Below are 25,523 nucleotides of genomic sequence, written 5' to 3'. Positions count from 1 at the left end.
AACATCAAGATTTGGGGTCAAAAGAGTTAAAATGGAGCTAAAGGTGGTGCTGTCATCTCCGTGGCACCATTAAAAATGTAGGGTTTAATGTTGTGACCATCTACAGCACAAGAATCAGGTCACTAACTCAGACTTCTGAGCATCCTTTAGGAATCAAGAACTGCTGTACTCAGCACATGCAGCTAAACTGAAGTGATACAATCACCTTACTCAACAATTCTGTTATAATCAGACCAGATCAAATAATATCTAAAGGCAGCCAGGCTCAAGCGTAATTTTCAGTATTATTCTCTTAGCAGAGTTTGTAGAGGGGACAAGGACAGGCTCTCTCAATGTCCCACCACCAAAGCAGATAATCTACTTGACGTAAGCCAACCTGGGCACAGTCACTGCTGCTCTTCCTTTACGCTACACTTTGCATCTCCAGATAGGAAATGGTCTGAATCAGTCACTGCCACCACGAACTAGGACACCAGAGCCAAATCCTGCCCATCACAAGTATCGTAATGGAGCAACTGAAAAATCCAGCCGTGAACTAACATTTCGGGGACATTAGCCACTAGTAACAGCATCACTGTATGGGGACGTATATTAAATACACACACATATTCACACACATGTACATTTTTTTATATATTGCATATTAAAACAAATGTAGGACATTATAAATCATGTTTTTGTTTTTTTTTTTGTTGCTATCTTCAAATTCTGACCTCATGCTTCATAATTTACCCTCATGCCCACCCTACACCATTCTTCCTTTGCTGCTGTTTAGCTGAGATGGAATCAAATCACCAGAAAACCTGATTTTTTTGCCTTCTTCTGGAGAGGAAAGGGAAGAGGAAGGAGGAAAATAAAAAGAAATAAAACTGGCCCTTTAAAAAAACAAGCATTTAAGCTGCTTGTCAGTTGTCTTCCTGACAAGGCCACTTGAATGTATTCAGGAATATTTGCATAAATGCTCACAGTGAGTTCACCGTGGCAGCTAGCGCTAATGGTACATAAAGTAATTTAGTCACTTCTCTTAGGCATCCTGTCAGGGTGATAAGCACCCCCTCTTTGCCTTGTTGCATATTAGATCATTAGATAATAAAGTGTTAGAGCATGCAAACTGACAGGGTCTCAGGGACTATCATTTTTCGAGGGCATTGCATTCTGCCAGTGAGGAAAAATAATAGAGAAACTGATGCTGCAATTGGCTTTACATTCTAGTAAAACCATTCAGAGATTTGGGAAGAAAAAGAATTTTTACTCTGCTGCAATATGAGAGTTTTAACCGGAAACTTCTGCAGTGGTGGACTTCACGCTGGTAAACTTGAAAAGGGTTGTTGCAAACCCTGTCAAAATTGCCCCCTTCCATAAGCTACTCACTTAAATTGCTCTGGAAAGGTTTTTCTTTTAAAATTGACACCCTGGGACGAACTACAAGCTGAAATATATTCTACTGGTTGGAGCCTATTGGCTCTTCCCTATACATCCTACTATATATGTACAATTTTGAAAGGTCAACCACACCAGCCTTCTGGTTTACCATAAATATAAAACAAGAAAGCATCCAACTATTTGTGAATGAAAAAGTGATAATTATTGAAAGCCACAGATTACTGTGGCTCACCCTATTTATACCACACAGAGATGTAAGAAATAATTGGCCTCTGCCAGCTATTATTTTTGAAAGATAGATATATTTATTTGAAATAGGATCTTCTTAACCCGCTGGTTTCAAGGAGGGCACTATGTGGATGTGAAACCATGATCTAGGTTCCTAGTTTTATTCAGAGAGATGAGTGACGAGAAGGAACTTTCCTTTTACTGTCTGACAAGCAAGATATAAATAGAGATGTGTTGGATGTCCCAAAAATAATCCAGGCTACCTGCTAATGAGATGGTAAAAACCCGAATGTGGAGACACTGGGCTCCTGAGAGGCTGAAGAGGTAAAATTGTCTTTGCAGCTTTTTGGCACCCAAAGACTTTTTTTTAGGTGTCACATAAACTGCAATTCAATGTTTAAGTGCAGTGTTTCCTAATACAGTTTTGTATTAGGAAATGACTTAGGCAACCAGGACACCTCGTTGCTCCATTCCCTCCCTCTTTTCTCCAACTCAAACCTCATGTAAAGAGGGATATTCATCATTATGGCAGCCAGATACTTGTGCTAAGGAGTTAAATATCTAGGCAAGTACACGAGAATACATTTGTCAAGGGTATATTATAGTTAGAAGCCAGCATTTCATAACTTCTGATCAGAAGTGGTTCAGCAGAGCAATAAAGTAGGAGCAAAGCATCCCCAGTCGTTAGCTTCTTGTCTTGCCATTTACAGATATTGTCTAGGTCAATCTGCCCTCCCTCTTAGGAGCCAGAACAGATGGAAAAAGGAAAGGTGAGTAAACTGTCTTTTCTACCTACACTTAAGGATATAATCCAAGGTGAACATTCCAAAAAGAGAAGGAAAATAATAGATCTGGGGACCCAAACTGAAGATGAAATTTAATATCTGTAGAGGAAACTTGTCTGTTGCAAGGGGTTTAAATTTCTGGGTGACCGCCCAGAATTTCATTAGTATTAAGCCCCATTGAAACTTTTCCCGTTTTTTTTTTTTCATTCAGTTAAATGCTTTAGACATACAATACTAGCATTTAACGCAGTTACTGGATTTTTTTTTTTTTTTTTTTTTTTGCCATCTCTTAGAATATGCACAGGATTTCGCTTAAAACGAAAAGCTCTATGAGCCTCCGGGAAGAGTGTAATTTTGTAGTGTAGAAATTGCCATTCAAAAGTAAGAATTTACTAGTGGCTGCTTTACGAGGTTGCTTTAGAGGTGCCTGGGAAAGGAGATTAGAAAAATCACCTTTCCCACCAAAACAAACGCCAGGAGATAGTTTGCAGATGTTGACTTTTAATAGTAGCACTGTAGTTAGGGTCAACATGGGTATGTATTATCCACTCCTATAAGGTGCAGTTTTTTGTTTCTTTTTGCTAACAGACCCTTCACACAGTGGGAGTGGAAACACCAGATGTGGTAAAAGGAGATGCTGTTATCACACCATGCACAAGAACAGGAACATTTGCAAGTATGAGAAAGAAATTCTGGCCAAAAGCATGCACTGACGAGACTGAAGGAGAAGGATGGGAGAGGAAATAAAAATAAAAGATGGCATCCGCTTTAGTAGCAATAGAAGTAAATAGAAGTAAATAGTAATAACAAAATTAAGAAAAAAAAAGACTAAATAAGATTGCAAAGTTGAAGACTGAAGTTTTCTTTTGTAATATTCTGCCTCCTGCTAATTAATAGACACAGTTCATTTCTATAAAATGCAGAAAAAATTATGACAGCCGTTTGTTTATTAAAGTAGGTTGTTGGCAGCATGAAAAAAAAATTCTATAGCATGAATTATGTCTGAAAATGGCTCGTAGCCTACGTAAAAAGTTACAGCTAAATAAAAACAGATGTAAATTATGTTTATATAATGAGAAACGCTGCTGAGCTAAGAACTTTAGGTTAGTAAGTGTGAACTACAGCCGCGATTCTGCAAACACTTATCAATACACTCAACTTTACTGACACAAGAAGCCTCATTGATCCCAACAGGACCATATGTGTGCATAATCTTAAATATATGCATAAGTGCTTGCAGGACTGATGCCTGAAAGCATGAATAGAATAGGATGCTGTTTCCACAGGAATGCACTGACTGGTAGAAATTCACACATTCACCCATTTCTTGCTGTTGATAATTTCTTTCAGCATATCTAGTTAACATTTTTCTGAGTGGCATTCACTTTCCTGGAGAAATTTTTATCTGGTTTCTTCAAACTCTTTGGGAAAATCTATTTAATTATTCATCAGATCCTTGGCAAATATTTGAGAAACAAACCAGCATAGAGGACCAGTGCTTCCTACACTCAGCAACTTCAATGGAAGCTGAGGGCACACGTCTCAGAGAGAGCAAGCACCTATTGAATTTAGGATTATAAACAGCTTTGAAGACAAAGAACAATTCCACCAAGCTGCAACAGAGAGAGGGGAGTGAAATGCCCTCTGTTTTTGTTTTGTTTTTCAGTAGTAGTCATCAACTTTGAGGACAAAGAGCAAAACAAAACATTAATCAACTCCAGATTTTTCAAAGTACATTTGCACTCAACAGTTCCTATTTGAAGCACCTACAGTCAGCAGCAGATGTTCTCTTCCAGGACCAGTTGATCTTGGGGAGAAGATTACCATGCCCCAGGCTGCTTCCAGCTATCTGCCCCCATCCCACTCTTGAGGATGTTCATGGTCCTTTCAGAAATGCCAGCTAAATTGACATGCAGGATCTCAAACAATGCAGGTTCCAAAAGAGCTATTAAACTGTTTAAATCTAATGAGCTTCTTTGGACTGAAGCAGATTAGGGAGCAATCAGACAATCATCTTAGCTGGCATATCCATGGCGTGGAGAATGGCCTCCAGCAGGGAGGAGAGGCCGGCAGCTGTGCCACGCAGGGAACAGCATCTTCCTCAGCTGGCACAGCTGGAGCCAGAAGAGAACATTTGTCCATGGCTTGAGAAAGCAGATGGATTTCCAAAAGGGCTCTGCTTTCATTTAGGGCAACTCAAAGGAACAGCTGGATCTCCTAGAGATCTCAGCACTCTATAGGTAGTAGAAATCTAGCCGCAGTCCTGGGTGCCGAATACTTCAGAAAATAGGCAACATCCTTTCGATGTATAGATCCTTTAGATTCAAAAAATTGAGGCAGCTTGGAAAATGTCAGACTCCAATTTTGGATACTGAATAGGAGCAAAAAAAAAAAAAAAAAAAAGTTCACTGACACACAGGACAGATTCTACATCCATGTTTGTCACCAGTCACTACATTTAGCGCTGACCTACTTAAAAACTCCACCTTTGGTCTGGAGGCCAGTCTCTCTAAAATATCTGGTCCCAAAGGTATGGACTGCTACAGGACAATTTGAAACCAGAGGTCAGAGACAGAAACCAAATAAATCCACATTTAATGCCAACCAATGAAAATGATATGCCTACCATGTTCCAGATAAGAAGGCGTACCTTCCGAGGGATCGAGTCTTCGAGCTCTCCGCCCGTGCTTGGAATTGTTGTGTACAAACATATTGTCCGACACTGCCAACACATGGCCATCAACATTGACTGTTGTAGACACCACAACCTGCAAGCACAAGAGCAAAATGGAGGAACATTTGGATATATACGTATTTTTTTCTAAGCAGCATAGTGTGTAATAAACTCAGTTAAATAAATAACAGCTGGAAGCTGTAGAAAATTGCATAGCTATTTCGCATAATAACTGGTGCTTATGCTGTACAAATCTAACAAGAGACGCTATTGATGAGTGGGTCTTTGGCATCGAAAGCTTTTGATGCAGTTTTAAGTCAAATTGCAGAGTTTGTAGCTGCACGGCAGACGGCACACTGTTAACCATCATTTTAACAAGAAGATCTTTATTAAGTATTTTTCCCCCATATACAAGGGCAGCTGTGTTTCACCCTAAATTATCCTTCAGTTTCTGTGCTAAAGTAGATAGAGCTGTTGACATTGCAAATGAGAATCGATTCGGAATAAAAGAAAAGTGTATTTTGCAAAGCTGCAAGGAGAGCAGTCGTATTCCTCCCCCTAAACCCATCACCGCCTTTGGTCAGCACTACAGGTTGTTGGACTAGACCAGATTTCTCCTGCTCCGAGCTCTAACGCAACAGTCCACACGCGTGTGTGTTGTGTGCACATGCAGGTTTGGCACAGGGTCCCGAGCTGGTGAACACAGCCCTCCTCACCCTGCATTAGGATTATTTGTGCTTCACAACTCAACATTGAAACACAGGGTTTTCTTTCAAGCATCGCCCAGGACGAGTCAGTGCAGCGGCAGCAACAGGAGACCCAACTTGTTGGCCATGCTGGTGGCTCAAGAACGTGTGTCCAGGAGGTTCAACAGATGTAGCCGGAGAGGACAACCCTGCACTGGAGCGTCCAGGCTGAGGCTACGCGAGGAGGAAACGCGGTGGGTGCAAGTGGCCTCGGGCTGCAGGCGGCCGCCCGCCTGCCGGAGCCCACGCTCCCTTGGAGAACTTCGCCTAAAACAATAAGAAGAAATGACCTACACTTCTCCTTATATTAAACAGGGAAAGGGATTAAAAACTGAAACCCACAGAGATATGTTTATTCATGCGACCTCTTACAACCAAATATAATAATTGTCTGTTAATTGCAGTTTCAGCTCCCACCTCATGCTTCGACATGTGAAACAGCAATCAGCAGCTCCTGTTTAATCCACCTATTATGTTGACTAATTAACTTTGCTCGACAGTTTATTTCTTCCTCCATTATCAGCCCCTGTCAGCCGCAAGCACACTGCCGCAAAGGGGGACCTCAGCCCTTTTGATTGATCACCGATAGATTGACATGCAGATTAATTTAATTAGAATCACCTCACTTGAGAAATGAAAGACAATGGCAAGGGGGCTAATAGATCTGCTCTTATAATGAGGCAAGCCTCCAGAGCCCCGGCAGAGGATTTCTGATTTATTTTCCTGAATTCCCCCGCCGCTCTGAAAGGCTCTTGCTTTAATTGTTCTTGGTTTTGAGAGGCTTTAGCCTCTGAAGAGGTGAAATGCTTTACAAGGATTGGCAAACACTGCTGCAACTCTCTCAGGAAGCCGCTGCCTCTCAAAGTTGGTCGAATGGGGACACTTAAAGGATCGCTTACAACAATTCAATTCTGCCACTTGAATAGGATTTAAAAAAAAAATCCACCCATTTCTGACCACCTATAAAACCTCTAAAAATATAAAGCAAGTGAAGATGCAAAACTACCCATAGCTAATGCAGGGAGCCTTTGTCTTTAAAAAGGAATACAAAAAGAGAACAGTTTGCATGGAAAGGTTCCTGAAACAGTCCCTCAGAATGGCATTCGAAGCAATAGATTCTTGTGTGTGTTTTAAGTCAAAGATATTAAAATACAGAATAAATGATTCAAGAGCCCCTACAGATGGAAACTTGGGAAAAAGAAAGCACCAAACACTGTAGGTAAGTTCTTCTGAAATCAAACTAGGGGAAAAAAACAAGTCCTATATATAAAATTCCAAAAGGGATTTCAGAAGTAATTTATCCATTACATTCCTGAGGGATAGAATAAAGTTTATGATATTTTCAATAAAATATGATATTATAATAAGTGTCTCAGGGTTTGCAGTCTTATTTGTGCACTTGCAACCATTGTAAATTCTTTGCAACTGGGATTTTGAACTAAATTCTTTGCTGACATTCCTTGCCATAGCTCCATGATTCATACCAACCCCTTTCTTCTTCTGCAGGTCTACTTAGATGTATGTGAGAAGATTATCATCACTGATTACAAGGGCCACCACCTGAAATGTTTTCCCTAAATAACATCCCCAGTCCTTACATCGTATAGGTACACACGTTCGCATTGACGTCAGCTGCTGAAAGCCAAATTTGAGGGGATTTGTAGGAATAGGAACACAACGAATAAGTGTTAATAACAGTAATTTGGGTCCCGGGTATTTAGGTCCTAGATATATAAGCAGTTATCTCTACATATGTCTTTTCCTAGGGAAGAACTCTCCTTGAGAAAATAATCCCAGTATGATCGGTTTTATGTGAGTATATCTTCATTTAATTTTTTTTCACCTCCTCAGGTTTCCAAAACTGTTGATGCAACATATTTTGAATTACTTAACAGTGTCATCCTATCTACCTCCTGAACAGAGAATATGATTTACTACAAAGCGACCACATTGGTGTGGTTCTTCAGTGTCGTTAGCAGAAGAAACTATAAAAGGAATCCCCAAGAGAAACTGTTTCCAGTCTCAGGAAACACAGAAAAAAAAGTGGTTACTCTTATGTGTCTGTCAAGAGAAAAAAAAAAAAAAAGATTATTCATACTGCACCTGCACCACACATAGCACACACTCACTGCCTAATTCTTGAAACACAAAACCTCATTAATACAGAAATACTTAACATACACCACCCTAAAAAAATATTTATGTCCTAATTATTAACAGAGAAAGGATATACCTTGAATATTGTGTGCCACAGTTGCATACTTGGATTGCTGCAGAGCACTTACGTACTTAGGAGTTATGCTCATATTTTTAATCTAAAAAAATACAACACTCTCCTCATTTTGATTTTGAAACGATTGGGATATGTTCAAGTTAAAGCACATGCTAAAACTAATTTGTGGAGAAATCATAAAAATGGTGAGGGGGAGAGCCAAAGTAGATGTGAAATGGGCACTGAGGCATCCTAAAACACAGACCATAGCAAGAGGGAAAGGCACACTACAGTTTAATAAATGATTAATGAGGTGCTGACACATTAATGTAAGCGCAGGGACAACCAGGCCTGCCAAATCTCAAACCTTTCCAAATTTTGTCAACAAAACAGTTTTAATTTGGGACAGGCAAACATGGAAAATGATTTTGAGCTTTAGCTTTAGCCCTTCATAGATTTTGAATCTAAATCCTGTATCAACACCAGGGGAGACAGAGGTATGAAAAAACACCTTGGTTTACAACTTTGTTCAATCGAGCTGACACTATCAACTGCATTAACGTATCACGGGTCTGTGAATTATTCTGCCTGCCATTAAATAGTTCAGTTGTGAATGCTGTGGAACTTGGGAAAAAAAAAAAAAAACACCAACCTGAGACCAGGAGCCTGGAGATCAAGCTATTTATCCACGTTTAGCACTCGGCCTGTTTATTTGTTATGGTACCTCACCTAATACATCAAAATTAAGCATCGCATGACTCCTCATTTTTAACCACAGCCCATTAAGCTTTGCCAACTGATTAAGACATAGCATGTTCCTTGTGCTTTCAGTTTTCTCTGAAGGATGGTGAGGGATCTGTTTTGCTTTTTTTTTTTTTTTTTTTTTTTGACATCCCCAATATCTAGTGACCAAGGCAGAAAATATCTGATTATGATGATTTCCAGGCTTGAAGCGTGTCTTTAGTTCTTAACCTGTAACCCCTGCATTTGCTGCTCTGGTCATTCCTTCAAAACTCTGCAAAAATGGCTTAAACAAAATCTTTTACATCTTTTATTTTCATCACCATTTGTTAACCTCTTAATGCAACTTCTTGACTTCCTTATTCTGATAACTAAAAAAAAATTCTCATCTTAACAAGGCACTTAAAAATGTGCCTTACTTAAATGTACGTAAGTACGATATATTCAGTAATTTTGCTCACGTGCCCAAGGACAGGACGGACACTTAATTACCTCATTGAATTGGGCCACAGCACTCATTGCTATTTCCCCCCCCCTTTTTTTTTTTTTTGCCTCTTCCTTCTCTGGGGATGGAGCCTCGCATGTCCAAATTCCATTATCTGGGATTCATGAAGCATCATCTCTGTCTCTTATGCAAATTTGCAATAAGACACAAGTGGTTTCAATTCAAACATGAGTGGCAGCGTCCCACGGAGGCAGACTAGCAGGCTCGGCACAGGAAGAGGTTGTGGTAACAGCACCGAACGGCGCAGCAATTTCTAAGTGACTTTCAAGGTCTTCATAATAAATGATTATTTGGTGTCTTACACAGTGACTCTGTCTCAAAAGTTTCCTCCAAACGAAACCTTGACGTGTGTCAATTTGCAAGTAGTTGTATTAAAAGAAGAACAACGAGATAACTGGGCCACGTGGGTTCCATTAATTATAGTGACACACAGAACTGCTTAGGTCATACGAATGAGTTTTCATGCTAAAAAAGACAATCTGGGCAGAGTTCACCCATGATACCACCTATTTATTAACTGCTATCATTACCACTCACTGTGGCACTGCTGCCCATCCCACCAAGCCTTGAGACGTGAAGACGCATAAACACGGACAGAGCAGCTGCTCCTGGGGCTTCTGGAATAAAAGGACCTGATTTGTTTTTTCCCATCTGGTTGGCTCTTTCTGCTAATAGAGTCACAACAAACACAACGAGGGCCAGCCCTGTGCAAACGGCTCCCACACACACTTCAGCTGGCACTTGGCCACCCCGCTTCGTGGTACCCAGCGTCACAGGCCTGGGCATCTCAGACATGCAGAGAAATGCATTTCCTCCCAGCCCCACCACTGCTTTTACGTTAGGCTTTCAGCACTAGTATATTTGCATGCCAAGTTCAGGGTACAGCTTCCTAACTCATTTTCATACACGAGTGTGAAGGAAGGTTCACACGCAGGTCTCCTGAATCAACTTGTACTCTGCCTTTTCCTTGTTCTTTCTTAACCTCTTTTAGACCATACTGTAGCCAGACATTCCCAGCTGCAGACAAAAACACTATTACAAAAGAAGCTTTTCTGCAGGATCTATCCTTAGATGCTATAAGAATAGTGTACCTGCCCTTCACTGTTTTGTTCATGAAAAATACAAGCTGCTTTCTAGTAACTCCTACAGAGTTTTGGGGACTGGTGAATGATACCACACTAAAGAGTGGACCAGGCCCTGGGCAGCTGGGCTCTCTAAATATTGTGTGAAAAAAGTGCTACTGTTTAGAAAGTATTTGGAAATACCTTCATGTGGTCTTTTACCCAGCCCTTTGACACAATTTTAAGACACATCTTTCAAGTCAGTGGGAGTATTTCAAGAGTCCGAGGTAGCTCACAGCATTCCGCCACTGAAGTCACAGGGGGCAGGATTCCACTTGTGCCTACACGATATTGGGTACCTACACAACAGCGTCTCAAACACCAAAGTGCATCATATTGTCAAGGCACCATTTTTATTCTTGTTCCTTTTCACACAAAAAATGATAAATGAAAGCCAGACTCTGCAAAGTCTGGCTGTTTTATTTTAGGAAGTCCATTGCTAAAAGAGCAACAAGTTCAAGTTTAAAAAAAAAAAAAAAAAAGTGAGAGTGAGGGGGAAACAAAAGCAGCTATTGTAAAACAATAAGCCCAGGCATTTAACAGAATGCTGCAAGCTTCAATACCACACTGTATTATAGTAAGGGCGCTTTGCTCTGCTGAAAGTGATTAATTTCTGGAAAATGCTAAGGTCACACTAATTGACATGACCTGTGTAATTAAGCAGTCTCTGTTTACACACGGAAAGCTCAACTGCTGTGAAGCTGGGTTCATATGACAGAATGTCTTTACAAGTCAAGAGATCAACAACCTTTCTTATGTCCTACCTACTTGCCTACACAGGCTCCTGATTGCTGTTCTGAGGGGCAGGCGAGGCATTACCATATGAAAATCAGGCTGCATCCAGGGCGAGCACAAAACCAACAGCGTGGACGTGTTGTGAGCAAGCTCTGACGGGCCCCAGGGGCCACTGCCTGGCCCAAACCCCCTCGCTGCTCAGAGTCCTGCTGGAGAACACGCTTTCTCCTTCAACCGTAACTCCCACTCGAATCACTGGAAAAAACGGGATGGAGGGTGGACATGGTGGAGAAGCGGAGGGCTCTGCTGTTCTCACACCAGCTCTTACCCAGATTAGATTAATCCCTGGGCCACATCTCTTCAATTCTGCCCTTCTGGGCTTAGAGGGGTAAATAGCATCTCTCTCTTCCTTCCATTTTTTTTTGCAATTAGGCAGTTCAACAAAAGATGTATAATCTACATATACATAGTGTCACTATTTAAATAGCATTGAACACTTTTTAAAAAGTGTTAAAATGCCAGAAAAGAAGCAAAGAACATCCTAGGATACTGCAGAAAGCAGCAGTTATTTTTTGGAATCTATTACCTCCCAAAACCCATGGAGTTTCCAGGACAAATCTCCTTCCTTTGCTCCCCAAGACAAATCCTCATTGAAAGCACCTAACACATTTCCTCCCTGGCCCCTGTGCACTCCTCCTCTTGGAGAAGGAAGGTCCTTTGGCTCTTTACCCCTTATTTTTATTCAGTCCATACTCGGGTAAAAGGCCCCTGGCACACTCCATGTCCACATCTCCAACAGAGAGGCTTGGAGCAGCTATTTCTCCTTGTTGCCACAGCACTGCTCTGCTTCTAGCACTGAGGAAGGACAGTGCAGACCATCTTCCAAGAGACACTGTCCCTCTTCCTCCCCAGTGTGGTCATGGGCACACTTACAGGTAGCATAAGAAATGCCTGTAGCCACCTGAGGTTGCCCTTATGCCATAGCAGGGAAATACCAGTCCAACACATCCTAAGATACACCCAGGGGGATTTTTTTCCAACAGAGGACTGCAAGGATCACACTGATGCATAGTTATGAGCCCTTACTGCTGTATAAAAGTAATTCTCAAAGTGGAGAATGCCACACCATAAGCAGAGCCACGAGCCTCATTTTGTTACTGGATTGTCCATAGACAACCTGCCCCTTTCTGTCAGCAGGCCCTGGGCTCCTTTGGTTTGGCATGTTTGCCTGAAGGCAGAGTGGAGCAGGGTAGCCCCTTAATCTCAAACACCAGTAAGGTCATTTTGTTTTTCCCTTTTCGCATTTTTACATCATATGGAGGGGGCGTTATCTTAGTGAGTTTTCTTCTGCAGAGCAAGAGAATCCAACTACTTCCTGCCAATTCTGCAGCGACGAGAAGCACATAGACATTACGCTGTGACCTTGTGTTTTTAGCATCTTCCAGGGGATTACCAGGTTAGTTTGGGTCAAACTACTTCTCCCCCTAACAGCTGATTATTTTAAAAGGAGGAAATGTGACTGACTGACCTGAAATCGACGCATGTCTCGTGGGTTTCCTGCATTTTTTAGGCAATTTTGGTTACATTTGAGAAAAAATTTCAAGAAGAACCTGTGGAGAAAGAGAAGTGGTCATTAACAACTTATAAACAATTTGCAATAGCAGCATGTAACATCTGTGCATTTATTCCAACACAGCCTTATTTACATTAGTAATCTTAACTCAGGCAAACCGTCCTGCTGGCTATCCTCAAAGGTGTAGAGCTCGCATGGCCCCAGCCCAACAAAACCCGTATGCACATCCTAAAGCTTTAAGCAGGAACCTAATGGATCTGTTGTGTCAGAGCCATTAAAGTTTGCAAAGTCAGTCCCTATATCACTTTAAGTGGCTCGTGGTGCCGTCCAGAGCATCAGGGAAGTAGGAGACACATATTTCAGTACAGTGAAAAGGAGCACGGAAAAATGCTAGCCAAGAATATTCCCTTAGGTATAAGTGGGGTTTTATTTTCCAAGTTCACTGTATTGTGCAAATTTTGATTTAACATAAGAATACCGAAAATGTTCCATACAGTTGAAATTTCCCTTCCACAATTAAACCCAATTTGAACATAAAATTAATGTTCAAATAGTGGTTAGTGAAAGACCAAAAACCTTAAAGTCCTGGTTTAAAAGCCCGACTTCACAGGAAAAAAAAAAAAAAAGGAATATTTTAAATGCAGTCTACTTCCTGACCATACACAGTTCACTGAAGTAGCTATATGACCCTGACATATATCTCTAAGAGAAGACATTGCATTTTACAAAGCCAAAGAAAAAAAAGCAAACATTTCACTGAAAATATTTCCTTCAGTGTTATGCATCAGTGGACTATAAACTCATAAAGACAAGTCAGTGAATAATAGTGGGTCTCAGATTCCAGGCTTCCTCCTTTAGAGCCAAAGTTTATCAACCTTTTGTCCAAAATAAACTACAGACTAAGGTCTACTAAAGCTCAATTGTGCAAAATTTAATCCTAAAATTTAAAACCTAGTGCCACTAGACAGAGAGGCATTATATTTGCAGTAACCATCACCTGACTAAGCAGGAGCCAATCTGACCTCCCTCCATACCCAAACAGAGGGAGAGGCAATTTTTTGATCCTGTCTCGCTGGAAGTTTGAAAGTTTGCTTTTATCAGCATCCACCTTTAACATCCCAACCCAACACGACATTAGCAGAATTTGCACAGGTTGCCAACAGGAAAGGCGAAACCGCAGGGTGAGCACCTTCATGAAACCCCTCTGTGACCAGCACAACTCTTCACCCTGCTCTAGTCCCAGTGCCACTTCTCCAAGGGACAAGTCTGGTGCTTGCTGACCCTCCGTGACAAGAAATTCCTACTAGGCAAAGACAAGTCGAAACTACAATGGACTGCTTTCATTGAAGTGAGGTAATGAGGGGGATTACAAAATGTGATGATTACCAAAGACTGGAGCTCATGACCCAGTAAGTCCCTCCTAGTCCTGTCTTTCTATATAAGAGCAAGCAATCAATATAAAATAAACAGCTTCTGTCGAACACTTGAACAGGCGATGGGAGAGACTGTGCTTGTTTATGTTAAAATAAAGGTGGTATGAGCCACTACATTTGCTCATCAAGAAGGTCCTGATACTCAATAACTGAAAGTCGGTGCTAGTTGTTTGTGTGCGTGTCTTTTTAAGCTTCTAATGGCCAGCTGCGACAGCCCGGCTTGGATGGTGTAAAAGGAGCTGTCAGCACAAATCTCGCCATCTCGAAGCCAGACAACTGCTTGCCACCAGGCAAAGGTTTGTACTTGTGCCAGGATGGATTTTGAGAGACAAGCAAATAGGGCATTAATTCCACCAAAACAAAATGCAGAGGGAGGCGAGTTCGGGATCTTCCACTCGGGATGACCGTGTTCCTGTCAGCAGCTCGTCACCGAGCTCACGCGCTATGAAGGGCACGGACACCAGATCCCTCTTACCCTAAGCTGGCCCTGTCACACAAAACGCTGGCAGGACCCGGAGAGCACCGCTCCGCGCGGGAGCGCTGGCTGGGATCAAACGCCCGGCCATCTGTCGGGAGGCAAAGACGTCCCTGTCAGCTGGGGCCGCCAACGGGCCCTTATGTGGCCGAAGCGCTCGCTGCTCAGGGAGAAGCGTGTGCCGCCCCAGGGCTTTGCCAGGGGATCCTGCCGAGCTTTCCCCAAGGAAGGAGCAACCCAGGGCTGGTGGAAGGGTTAAAAATACAGTTAAAAACACATGCGCTCAGAGGTGGCGTCACACACGCGTGGCAAACAACCTCTTGTTGTAACTCTGTGCTGTGCATCCAGACACCATGTGGATCAGCAGGTCTGCTCCATGGCCACTAAGACAGGAGGAAAGCCCTTTGGGAAGCCTGCCGTTGGAACTCCATTCACGTGCTTTCCTCCCATGCTACCTCGCTGGCTTGTCTCATCAGCCCATGTCAGCCCAAAGGCTGGGAAAATCAATGCAAAACACAAAGCTGTCTTGTAGGACCTGCAAATCCCCATCCCAAGTTTCAGATTCTAACTCTGCTTGCATTGTGCTGGATCCCTTGAATTCTCAAACGCAGAAGTTTTATCCAAATGAACTGTAGAAGACATTAAGCTCATCTATTTAAAGCTATTCCCCTCAAAGTAAAAAGGCAAGCAGGCAAACAAAAATTCCTTTGAATGTATTCAAACTGTAGAAAAATTAACAGAAAACAAACAAACAAACAAACAAAAAAAACCCTGTATTTTCAGAAGAATGCTCAAGACACTGAGCTTATGCAGCCAAGTTTGCTCACCTCATTTTAAGAAAAAAAAAAAAAAAATTCATCAGCTCATACAGCACTTTCTGCCAAGCACTGCATTTTTATTCCACCGGGAGATAAAACAAAATATAGGCTGCACTTTGTTTTGGAACGCACCGGGTTGGATTCCCTGGCTATGCAAATATTGCCCCACGCTCATGCAAGGAGCAGCTGAACGGCTCCTGAGCTGGCAGAACGCCTGGCAGGAGAGCACGTGTGCATGGAGGGGAACACGGGCACAGCAGAATGGCTTAGGTCACAGGACTCAGCCTTGCTCGGGTCCACCTTTAAACTGCTGCTTCAGGGGCATTCACCATGCCAAGGCCAATTCTGGCAGCCTTGGTCATTAGCAACACTTGACTCTGCAAATATTTCAGATTGAGATGGACGGGGTGAGTCCAGGAGAAACGCCAACAGAAGTGAGCACTTGTAAGCACAACTTGCAGCCCTGCTTGCATCTAAAATCTTTATATGGGGTGATTTCTTCAGTTCTAACTTTCTTCCTATTTGGCGGCAATCTACTGCATTAATACTAACCATAGAGGATATATAGCATTAATACTAACCACCAGGGTCTGCAATTCATTCCCAAGATTAAAAAAAATGCGCAAAACACAGGAGTATCAATAAAATCTTCAATTTTTATTCTCTCTCCAAAGTTACGTGACTGCTAAACGCAAGCTCCTCTGCTGCACAAGCTTCAGACATCGATTATCCTCATAGCTAACATTAACAACTTTCTTTTCTACACAGATCAAACAACACATACCTTCTGATTCCCTCCCTGACTGCTAACAGAGCCAATCAATGCAATACAGTGTAAACGAACGCTGCTTTCCTTGCTAAGGTGACAGCCTGCTCGGGAAGCCTGGCGGGATGGCACATGCTGCTGGCTCAGCCCTGCCGCCACTCTACAAGCAACACCAGGGATAAAGCTGGGCCATAAACAAGCCCCCTTATACACGCACACAAACACACACATGAATCTCAGGACAAAGACTGCTTTCCCGTTTTGCATCTAGAATCACCGAAAACTTGCAAGATTTTTCATAATGCAAGGCAATGACTGCAGAATACTCGGTGTCTCTATAACTTGGGAACTCACGTAAACACAAGAGTTACCTGATCTGATGCTTCACCGATTAACCCTGGTATAAGCGGCACTGATGTATTTGGTGTGGAGAAACCCAAGACAACCCCATGTGAGCTAACCAAGGTCCAGAAAGCCTCATCAGACAAACTTCTGGAAAGCACCTGGATTTACTGACCTACACTGCTATTAAATCTCATGCCCTACCTTTCATCCAATATAGACACAGTTATAGGGTATGGGACTGCAGTTAGGGGGAGAAAAACAGCTAATTTTAGGCGACGTGTAGCTGTAGTAGAAAGCAGCTCAGTGCAGGCTGTAAAAATTACTGAAGGAGGTAAAGCTCTGAGCAGTTAATCCATTGCCATGGTACTGTACATCCACAAATCTCTTAAGTAACTGCAACAAGTGATAGAAATATGACCTCTACTTAAATATTGACCTCCAGTCTGAACCAGGCACAAAATTAACTTGAGGTTTTGTCTTTTGCATTCCAGGTGGAAACTCTCACAAATGGGTTATTGGCTCCTCTGGGAGGCTTCTCTTCTTTTGTCATGTTTTGATAGAAATGTGTCCCTTGAAGAGGAAGAGGTGTCCCCAGTAAAACTGTGATGTGCTGGCTTGGTGTCAGCAGGGTTGTGCTATCACCACTACCTTCTCCCCTCTGCTAGAGACAGGTTGTTTCCCCAACTCAGTCTTAGCTATTTGGGTGTCTCTATTACCCAACCTTAATTTTACATGATAATTTACCAAATTGGTGCTTTTAACATGCTACATCTGCTCCTTCATATTTCCAGGCTCTTTCCTGACACCCATCCTCTGATTCTCCTTCTGCAACTAAAGGATCTAAGAAGCTTTCTATGAGCTGGAGTTCACTCCACCTGTGTAAAATAATGCCCATCATCTGCCCCTGACTATCTTTCCCATCACCCTGCAAACCACTTAGAGCCTTGATATGCTTGTGCCATGCCCACCCAGCACCTCCCTCAGCATCACTGCTAATTACCACCCCGGTCCACATTAGATAAATAACAGCAAAAATGGCAACACAAGCAGCAAGGATGCAAAAGGATTTGCCTCTTCTGTTTTTCTTTCCACCAGACACTAGCACCCATGTTTACTAAAAACAAAGAGTTAAAGAAGGCAAGCCCTGAACAGGATTCTAGGGTTTCTCTTGGGTCACTACCTTGAAGGAACGTTAAAGGAACTCAAACATGAAGGGGTAGCAGTGAGATTTTCTTGCCATTGCCACAATAAATATGTCTGTGGAGGGAGAAAAAAATAGTTGGAAAGGGAAGACGTGCTGCATTCCTGATGCTGAAGAAAAGCTTGTTTGTTCCCAATACATTGGAGAAGTTGTTCAAGAACAGTTCATCCATGTGAAAATATGACAGCTGTAGTGCTGCCAAGGTCAGCCAGACCAGTGGTTATCCAGTAAGTGAGTGCTGGTTGTTCAGCTTAAACCCATCTAGGGCAAACAAAACTGACAGAATCCACCTTTTCTGAGGAATAAAAGCATTTGATAGCGGAGAGCAACTCTGGTCTGCTGGGTAAGAGGCCATGAAACACAGAGGCACACGTGGGTTTGCAAAATCACTGAAACCAAAGCACACGGGCTGCTGCAATATTTAGCGACTGCCCATCAGATAAAGGCACTGACCATTCTGTGCGTCACAGCAATTCAGCGGCGGGCTAAATATGTGCATAAATTTCAGCACACAAGCAGGGGGGATGAACAAGGTACAAAGGTGCTACTCACACAGAGCTGCGCAGCCCTCCTGCCTCCTCCCCGCTGGTCCCCAGGGCAGGGGACCACAGGAAGGGGTGACACCGTCGTCTCCAACAATATCTGCTGGGTGTTGCATTCCTGGGGGAAACCTGTCAAATCACAACACCCTGAAGCCGATGTGGGGGTCAGTCTGCTGGGCATGGTGGGCAAAAAATGCGCTCCTTCAGCTGCTTTATTCACTGCTTTGGGTTTTCCTGTCCTCTCTTCTCAATTAGTGATAACCACGCCTAAATAACGATTTGCTACTAAAATCCAAATATAGAGTAAGCGGGGTGCTTAATGCAATTTCAGCTTGAAAACTGAATAATCAGAATGGAGAGACATTGCTTTAGAAATTTCAGAAAGACAAAATACCTTTCAAGATGACTCTTCCTATCAAAACTCTTATTTACATGAAAGATTCCTAACACTTTAAAAAATTAAAATAAAACATTTTTTCCCTGAAACTTAATGCTTTTAACTCTCAAACATTTCTAAACTTCATTTAAAATGAGATTTCTTTTCATTCCATTTGGCAGAGAAAAAATGTGAAGGTAATGGAATTTCCTACACAACAAAGTTCCAAGCCCAGCACAGTGTGCTGATAACTGAAAAAAAAAGAAAGAGGGAAAACAATCCCTACTATTTAAAGTATGAAGATTCCCATTTATTAACAAGCCCATTTTTTGCACTGTTTTGTTTTGTTCTCTCCTCACAGACCTTTTCATGTACAAGTAACAGGTCATGTCAGATACTCTATTCACAAAAGAAAAATTGAGACTTACACTGATATTTACCAGCATGAGGCTGCACATGGAAATCAAATATAGGCATGGAGAAAACCTCCTATTACCCACATGTTCACAGCTGGATTTTACTTGGCTCTTTAGTCAATAAACAGCAGTAGCTACCTTTTGTGGCATTTTTACAACAGGAAATTTATTCTACAGAAGAGAAATTAAACACCAGATACAGCCATCTAACTCTCTTCTAAACATAACCTTCTTGAGTTGTCAAACATCCTAATTAAGACAAAAAAATCCCAAACCAGCTCTCACTGCATTTAGTGGTCTCGCTGATTTAAAATGGAAACAGAATCAGACCTGTATGTAGTATTTATGGCATGCTAAAGAAAAAGTCAGCCAAACCCAAAACCCTGGAAAATTATTTGTTTTACTAGAAAATAGACACCGTCCTCTTTAACGGCACAAAAGATCCAAGAACAGCAATGTGACACAGAGAATAAGCCAAATCACTCAGACTCTAGCTACTGACTAATATTCTTCAGGTAACACTATAATAAAAGAATAATCTACATTATTTTTGTGTTTTTTTTCTAGCTCCTGGAGCTAGTGTTTTTTGTCATCAATACAGTAAATATTGAGTTCAGATCAGCAAAAAGCTGAGGGAATATTCGCAGAATCACCAAATCAGAAGGTGAGACTGCCCAAAAGCAGCCCTAAATTACTCAGTGCTCACTTTGCCAAATGGTTCAAGTGTGGTCTGTATGATCCACACACTCTTCATCAATTTTTGATCATGCATCTTTTGGACTTCTCTAGCTCTCCGATACAGAGTTATGACACATCAGAGAAACTTAGACTGCTTTGGGAAGAAGTATTTGGCATTTCCTCTCATGAGTGAGCTGAAATCCCAGGGAGAATGCTTTGGTTTTTAATCCCTGATTTTTTAATAAGAATAGAAAGAGATAACACCACCAAAAACACAACATCACAGAACCAAATTAAAAATAGTCCAGAGGCAGGTTTGAGTGCTCAGTTTTCTGTAATTTAGTTTTGCCCCCAGTTCTTTTCTTTTTTTTCTTTGAGTAGTAGAAATCTGAATTTTCTTATATCTCTGTACCTACGTCCAAGCTCCATTATACAAAATATCTTCATTAAATTTGAACTGCAGCTGGCTTCCTATTATTTAAAAAATAGTTCGAAAGAGTTCGTGCCATCTGGGCACAGCACATACCCTATGTGTTGGTTTATGACAGCTAGATGCAAGATATCTGGACATACACACATCCTTCATATGGCCTGGAGATAAAGCGGTGCAGCACGCACGGGCCAGCCCTGCCCGGCTGCAGTTGTTACCTTACATAGCACAGAAGCCTCCTCGGCTCTGTTTTTTATTTTTCATGCCTCAAATCACAGTCTGTTCTTTACGAGCTGATGGGCCAGTGCTTTAGCTGAAACTGTGACAGACTTTCCAGCATTCAAGTACTTTATTACCAGACCGGTACAGGGAAAAGTCACTTAATCAACGGAATTTATCCCTATTTATTTAGTACCAGAACCAGCATTCGATCAAGTTGTCTCAGTTTAATTACTTTTCCTTTTACCTTTTCCCCATTTCACCCCGGCCTGACCCCTCAAATAGGAGGATATAAAAGTAGGTTAACTATTTTTAATTTTTACTGAAGATGCTAGACTTCAGTCACTGGAAAAAATTTGAAACAGCTCTGCGGTCTGTCATAGTTCACACAATGCCATTGAATTAGCAGCCCTCCCAGAGTCATACTTTTGCTAAAAGAACCTCTGTTCAGTGTAAGTGATGACAGATAACAGCATTACTGTTACTGTAATATGATATCAGTGTTCAATTGCCTGCTACTTCAAGGTAAACTACTGTAACGTTAGCATGATTGCAGAAGAGTATCAACGGTATCAGAGTTGTAATATGCGGGAGAGGAGTGTTAATCCAGCCTCCTACAGCTCTATGTTTCTGTCCTAACAAACATGGGACCTTAAAATTTGTCACACTGAGGTGAGCATATTGATAACATGCTTCTTTCATCAGTGTATTGAAAAAGTTAGAAGTGTTCACATTGTAAATATTTAATGTGTGGGGAACATATACCTCCCTTATTTTTGCCATCCTTCTTTGGGTTAGTTGGATGGATGGTCTTCAACATACAAAGAGCTTGCATGCAAAATTGTGTGCAATCTGCCTGCACATACAATATTCAGTGAGTCCTTAGATAAGCTGACACCTGCATACATACCATGTTATCATCCGAACCTGCAAAACCCAGAAGGTCGGGTTATTTAAAGAGGTGTGTGAATATCCCCTCTAACCAATGTCTGAAGCTTTAAAGCATTGAGAGAAGTTTCTACACAAATAGAAGTGGGTTGCAAGTCAAAGACCATCTGAAAGGACATTGACTTGTTAGGTCAAGGTTAACCTTGACTAGTTAGGTTACTGTAGACACTATGTTATTGCCACATTCCTTCCCAACACCTGGCTCAAAACTTGCTCTGGTTTTGTTTGTCTAGCTTGCTTTTTTTTCTTTTTTTTTTTTTTTTTTTTTTGGCTTTTAAGTGGAAATTGCATAGTGTTTAAAAAAGCCAGGAAGTCTGCTCAGACTGACATGGAAATGATCTTTGATCGCATTTAGGCATAGGACTGATGACCCATGGAGATAGGAAGGAAGAAGAAAGGTGTTGTCTAGACCTCTTTTTTTAATTTTTTTAAACAATAAACAGCGTGTGCAAATATTGATTCAAAAGCACATGAGAAACGAAGAAAGTGAATATTGAGTTCATTCATATCTCAAAATCATTAACAATATATAATCCAGGGAGTCTTGGTCCCAGGGAACTGCAAGAGAAACTTAGTGCACATGCTGAAGTGTGCAACTGAAGTAGCTTTGCTTACAGTCATGCCAAAATTGACCAAACAAACTTTATCAACCCTTTTTAACTGGATGCTTTCACACCAGGTAGCACAATCTGTCAATCAGCTCTCACATTCTTTGGACAACAATGATGCAATTAAGAAGGGAGTTAAACCTGAAGAGGAAATTAAAAGGCATGGCCATTTCTTAGAATTAGAAGCTACCTTCTTCTCCAGTTACAAGAGAAAGAGGAGAATATAAGAGTATTTTTGCTTTATATCTGATGAGTTACCTGGGGAAAAGAAATAAAGACTTGCTTGGATTTTTTTTTCTTCCTTTTTTATTTTTTAAGCCATAAAAAAGGCTTTCAGTTTTCAAAATGATTTCTAATTTAGTTTAATAGTTTAACTCCTAGCAAGTGTCTACATTTCAATTCAAGTCCACTACAGTCATAGCCAGGTAATGTCCTACGCCTCTTCGTTACATGCCACATCTATAAGCAAAAGTTGTTTGATATAACACTGACGACATTGATAAGGATGTATCTAGAACTAGGTGGCCAGTACAAAATGCAAATATATATAATATATGCCTATGCACATGCGCAATTCTACAAGAAAACATTAAACAGAAAAATGCTGCAGAACAAAATCAAGAGCCGCCCACAGCTCTTGCCTAAAGCTGGACATTCCAGTCAGGGGTTCCCATTGTTTCACCATAGTTAAGGGAATAAAGCCCTCACTTCCTTTGCAGCAGGGAGCTCTGGCATGAGGATGGGATCCTGAGCAAAGTTGCTATTTTGAGTGCTGGAAGGAAGCAGAGAGCTGTTTTGTGGAAAGGCGGAGGCACTTTGAGCTGTACGCATGGTGCTTCAGCAAGAGAAGATATTCCTGTTGTTTTTGAAGGGGATGCTGAACTGTCTCTAGTCATAAAACTCAACGTATTTTTTCTGAATGTACATACAAGCAACCCAGACACAGTAGAAAGTGTTGTCACCTACCCCTGGGAGAGGAAGAGAGAGAGAGAAAGGGGAAAAGGGAGTTTTTGATGTGATGGCGAAAAGGATTACACTAGGTGTGATGCTGAAGATGTCATCAGTAAATACTGCATGCGTGTACTACCCTTAACATGACACCGGGAAGGTTTAATTAATGTTACAGGTAATGATCTCTGCTGCAGACACAGACTCAAACCAAATCTGCTTATATCACAAGTTTTGTGTTAAGTACCTCAGGCCTTTTCATAAAGCAATGGGCCTTGAACATGTAGGAAGATTAATTTGGCTGATGCATTCTTCTATGTCACACAGATATAGAAAAGCACAGTAACTAGACAGTTAGCTTTTCTGCCCCTACAGAAAGATGATGTAGCTAATAAAAATACTCCTGTGTGCCCATGGAGCCAATCATCTAGTTAGAGTACCCAAGTTGAAGGGCAAAACTAAATGTCCTAACTGAAGTGGAATTAAGGTCAGGATGATGGAGACAAGGTACAGGTGGAGTGAGGGCATGTGTTGGCTGTAATAAAATATATTATGCTCCTGTCACTATGTATTTAACTGTGTGGAATTATGAGAAATGGTATATTTAGCACACAGTTCAACTGTAAGGACATGGGCACAGCATTAGACACCCTCACATGAGGAAGAGGAGAACAACATGCACTGGTATCTTTGGCCAAGGAGATGACCTCTGATAGCAGGACAGACGTGTTCTGAGAGTTAAAAGACAGTCAAGAGTCAGGATCTACCCTGCATTATGGGATTATTGGTTATGTCAATGGCATGCCATTCTGCATGAAAGCAGGGTTGATGTCCAGGATCCACATGATTTGTATCCATGGTGCCTGAGAGTTTACAAAGCCCTATGCAAGTACTGCATAATTATTATGTTGTTGGTGTCATTGTAGAGCAATGAGGACAAGCATCAACATTTGGAACAAGCAAGTCTACAACGAGCAGCTCAGCAACTTTGCCAGACAGCCAGGGCAGCAACGGTAGAGCTCTTGTTCAGCTATCTCATAACAGTAGAAGTTACAATTAATCCACAGACTAGAAAGTGCTTTCAACTTAACAAGGCCTTTTTTTTTTTTTTTTTTTTTTTTTGAATTTATTGTTCTTCTGTAGAGAACAATCACGCTGGCAACCAGCCAACAGTAAGGAGGATCATCAAAAATTTACATCTGGCCCTCCCTGGAAAAAAGTAAGTTCCCATTAAGGTAAATATAACCAACAAATCTCACCCCAAGTCTTTCAAACTAGACAAGAGCTCAAAACCATCAAGAATGCTACATGCCTACTGAATATTGATAAATCTTTCTTTGCTGAATTCTGCAACTCTCACAAAGCCCCACTAAAGGCTAATTTATTAAGACCTAATTGCAGAACAATTAACTTAGATATTAGAATATGTTATCCATTCTACAATGCTTTCTTATTGCTAAAGGAAATATATATTTTTTAAGATATTAGCAAAATAATGTGAACCTAGATGACAAAGATCAGGCTCTGATCTCAGAGATATTAATATAAATCTAGAGAAAACATGAATTTTCATCTTCTCTCGTGAGCTGAGTCCCCAGGCCCAGAGTTAACTAATATAGGAAATAAAAACACAGACATCCACCCAAAAGGCTTCATGAATCTCATTTCCTGAGCATGTAATATCAGGTTTTAAATCCTGACTTCCTCTCCAAATGACAATTAAAAAGAGAATCTGAAGAAACACTGTACAGCACCAATGACAAAGACCTACCAGCAGGTACAAGTGTCAGCTAACACATTAAAACTCTTACATCAACTTGTCAACAGTAACCCTCACCTAATAGACAACACTGACAAAATAATACTCAATATTTGATTCAAAACAAGGAAAAAAAACAGTTAAATACATTCTTTAAACAAGGTATATGTGGCTTTGGTGCCCGCTCAAAGGAGTAACATAACTGCAAGCTAGGAGGTGGGAGTTGTTCAGGATATGACTTAATGCCCAAGTTTGTGATTACAGAGTGTTCTTGCACCAAGACTTCTACAAACACCCAACACTTGCGCTGTTGCTGCCGCTGCGATGGGGTTTATCTACCACGCTGCAGCTTTCCCTAACCATGGCAAGCCTTGACCCGACCACCTTCCAGGCCCTCCACCAGCTTTTTTCATATGAACCTAGACAGGCTCAGCTCCCTGTGTTTAGCATGAAGATCCCTTCCCCTACAAGCTTCCTCAGTACAAGTAGCTAGCAAGGACACTGAGGAGAAAACTTTTATCCTTGCTGCAAGCGTCTTGGGACTTGTTATGACGACGGGTGGTCAGACACTTGACTTTGTATCTCTCCTGAAAGACAGCACCTCCAGCAACACAGTACTCCCCAGCGTGACACCTCCTCAGCAGTGTCTAAAAGAGAAGCATACCTCCTGCCGAGCCACCAAACACTGCTTCCCACAGTAGCTGCTCTTTTCCTTAGAGGACTCTCCTTTTTAAATAAAAATTGACAGTCTAGTGATGTGGTGCCAATAACTCCATATGGTTTTGCTTGTGTATATTCTGAAGGTTATTTCTTTTAAAAAAAGGTTCCATTACGCTACTGGTTACAGACAAGAGAGGT

The 25,523-nt window shown here is 41.4% G+C and overlaps 1 protein-coding gene across 5 annotated transcripts in view; it reads right to left on the bottom strand.

Annotated features, from left to right (window-relative positions):
- Positions 1–25,523, bottom strand: part of EBF1 (EBF transcription factor 1) — a 249,896-nt gene that overhangs the window by 82,450 nt on the left and 141,923 nt on the right. For 3 of the 5 annotated variants that reach the window (XM_088522596.1, XM_088522593.1, XM_088522597.1), the window contains exons 7-8: positions 12,659–12,740; positions 5,047–5,164 (exon numbers count right to left, since the gene is read on the bottom strand). In XM_088522596.1, the coding sequence (XP_088378722.1) occupies positions 5,047–5,164; positions 12,659–12,740 (200 nt within the window). Of the gene's footprint in view, positions 1–5,022; positions 5,165–12,658; positions 12,741–25,523 lie in introns of all 5 variants that reach the window. The other 2 variants (XM_088522594.1, XM_088522595.1) reach the window with 1 other exon arrangement.

Source organism: Tinamus guttatus, unplaced genomic scaffold (genome assembly GCF_059628265.1).
Source record: "Tinamus guttatus ecotype Peru unplaced genomic scaffold, ASM5962826v1 Tinamus_guttatus_pri_ptg000155l, whole genome shotgun sequence".
Taxonomy (NCBI): domain Eukaryota; kingdom Metazoa; phylum Chordata; class Aves; order Tinamiformes; family Tinamidae; genus Tinamus; species Tinamus guttatus.
Note: the sequence above shows the minus strand (reverse complement) of the source record. Positions and strands in the feature narration are given on the sequence as shown.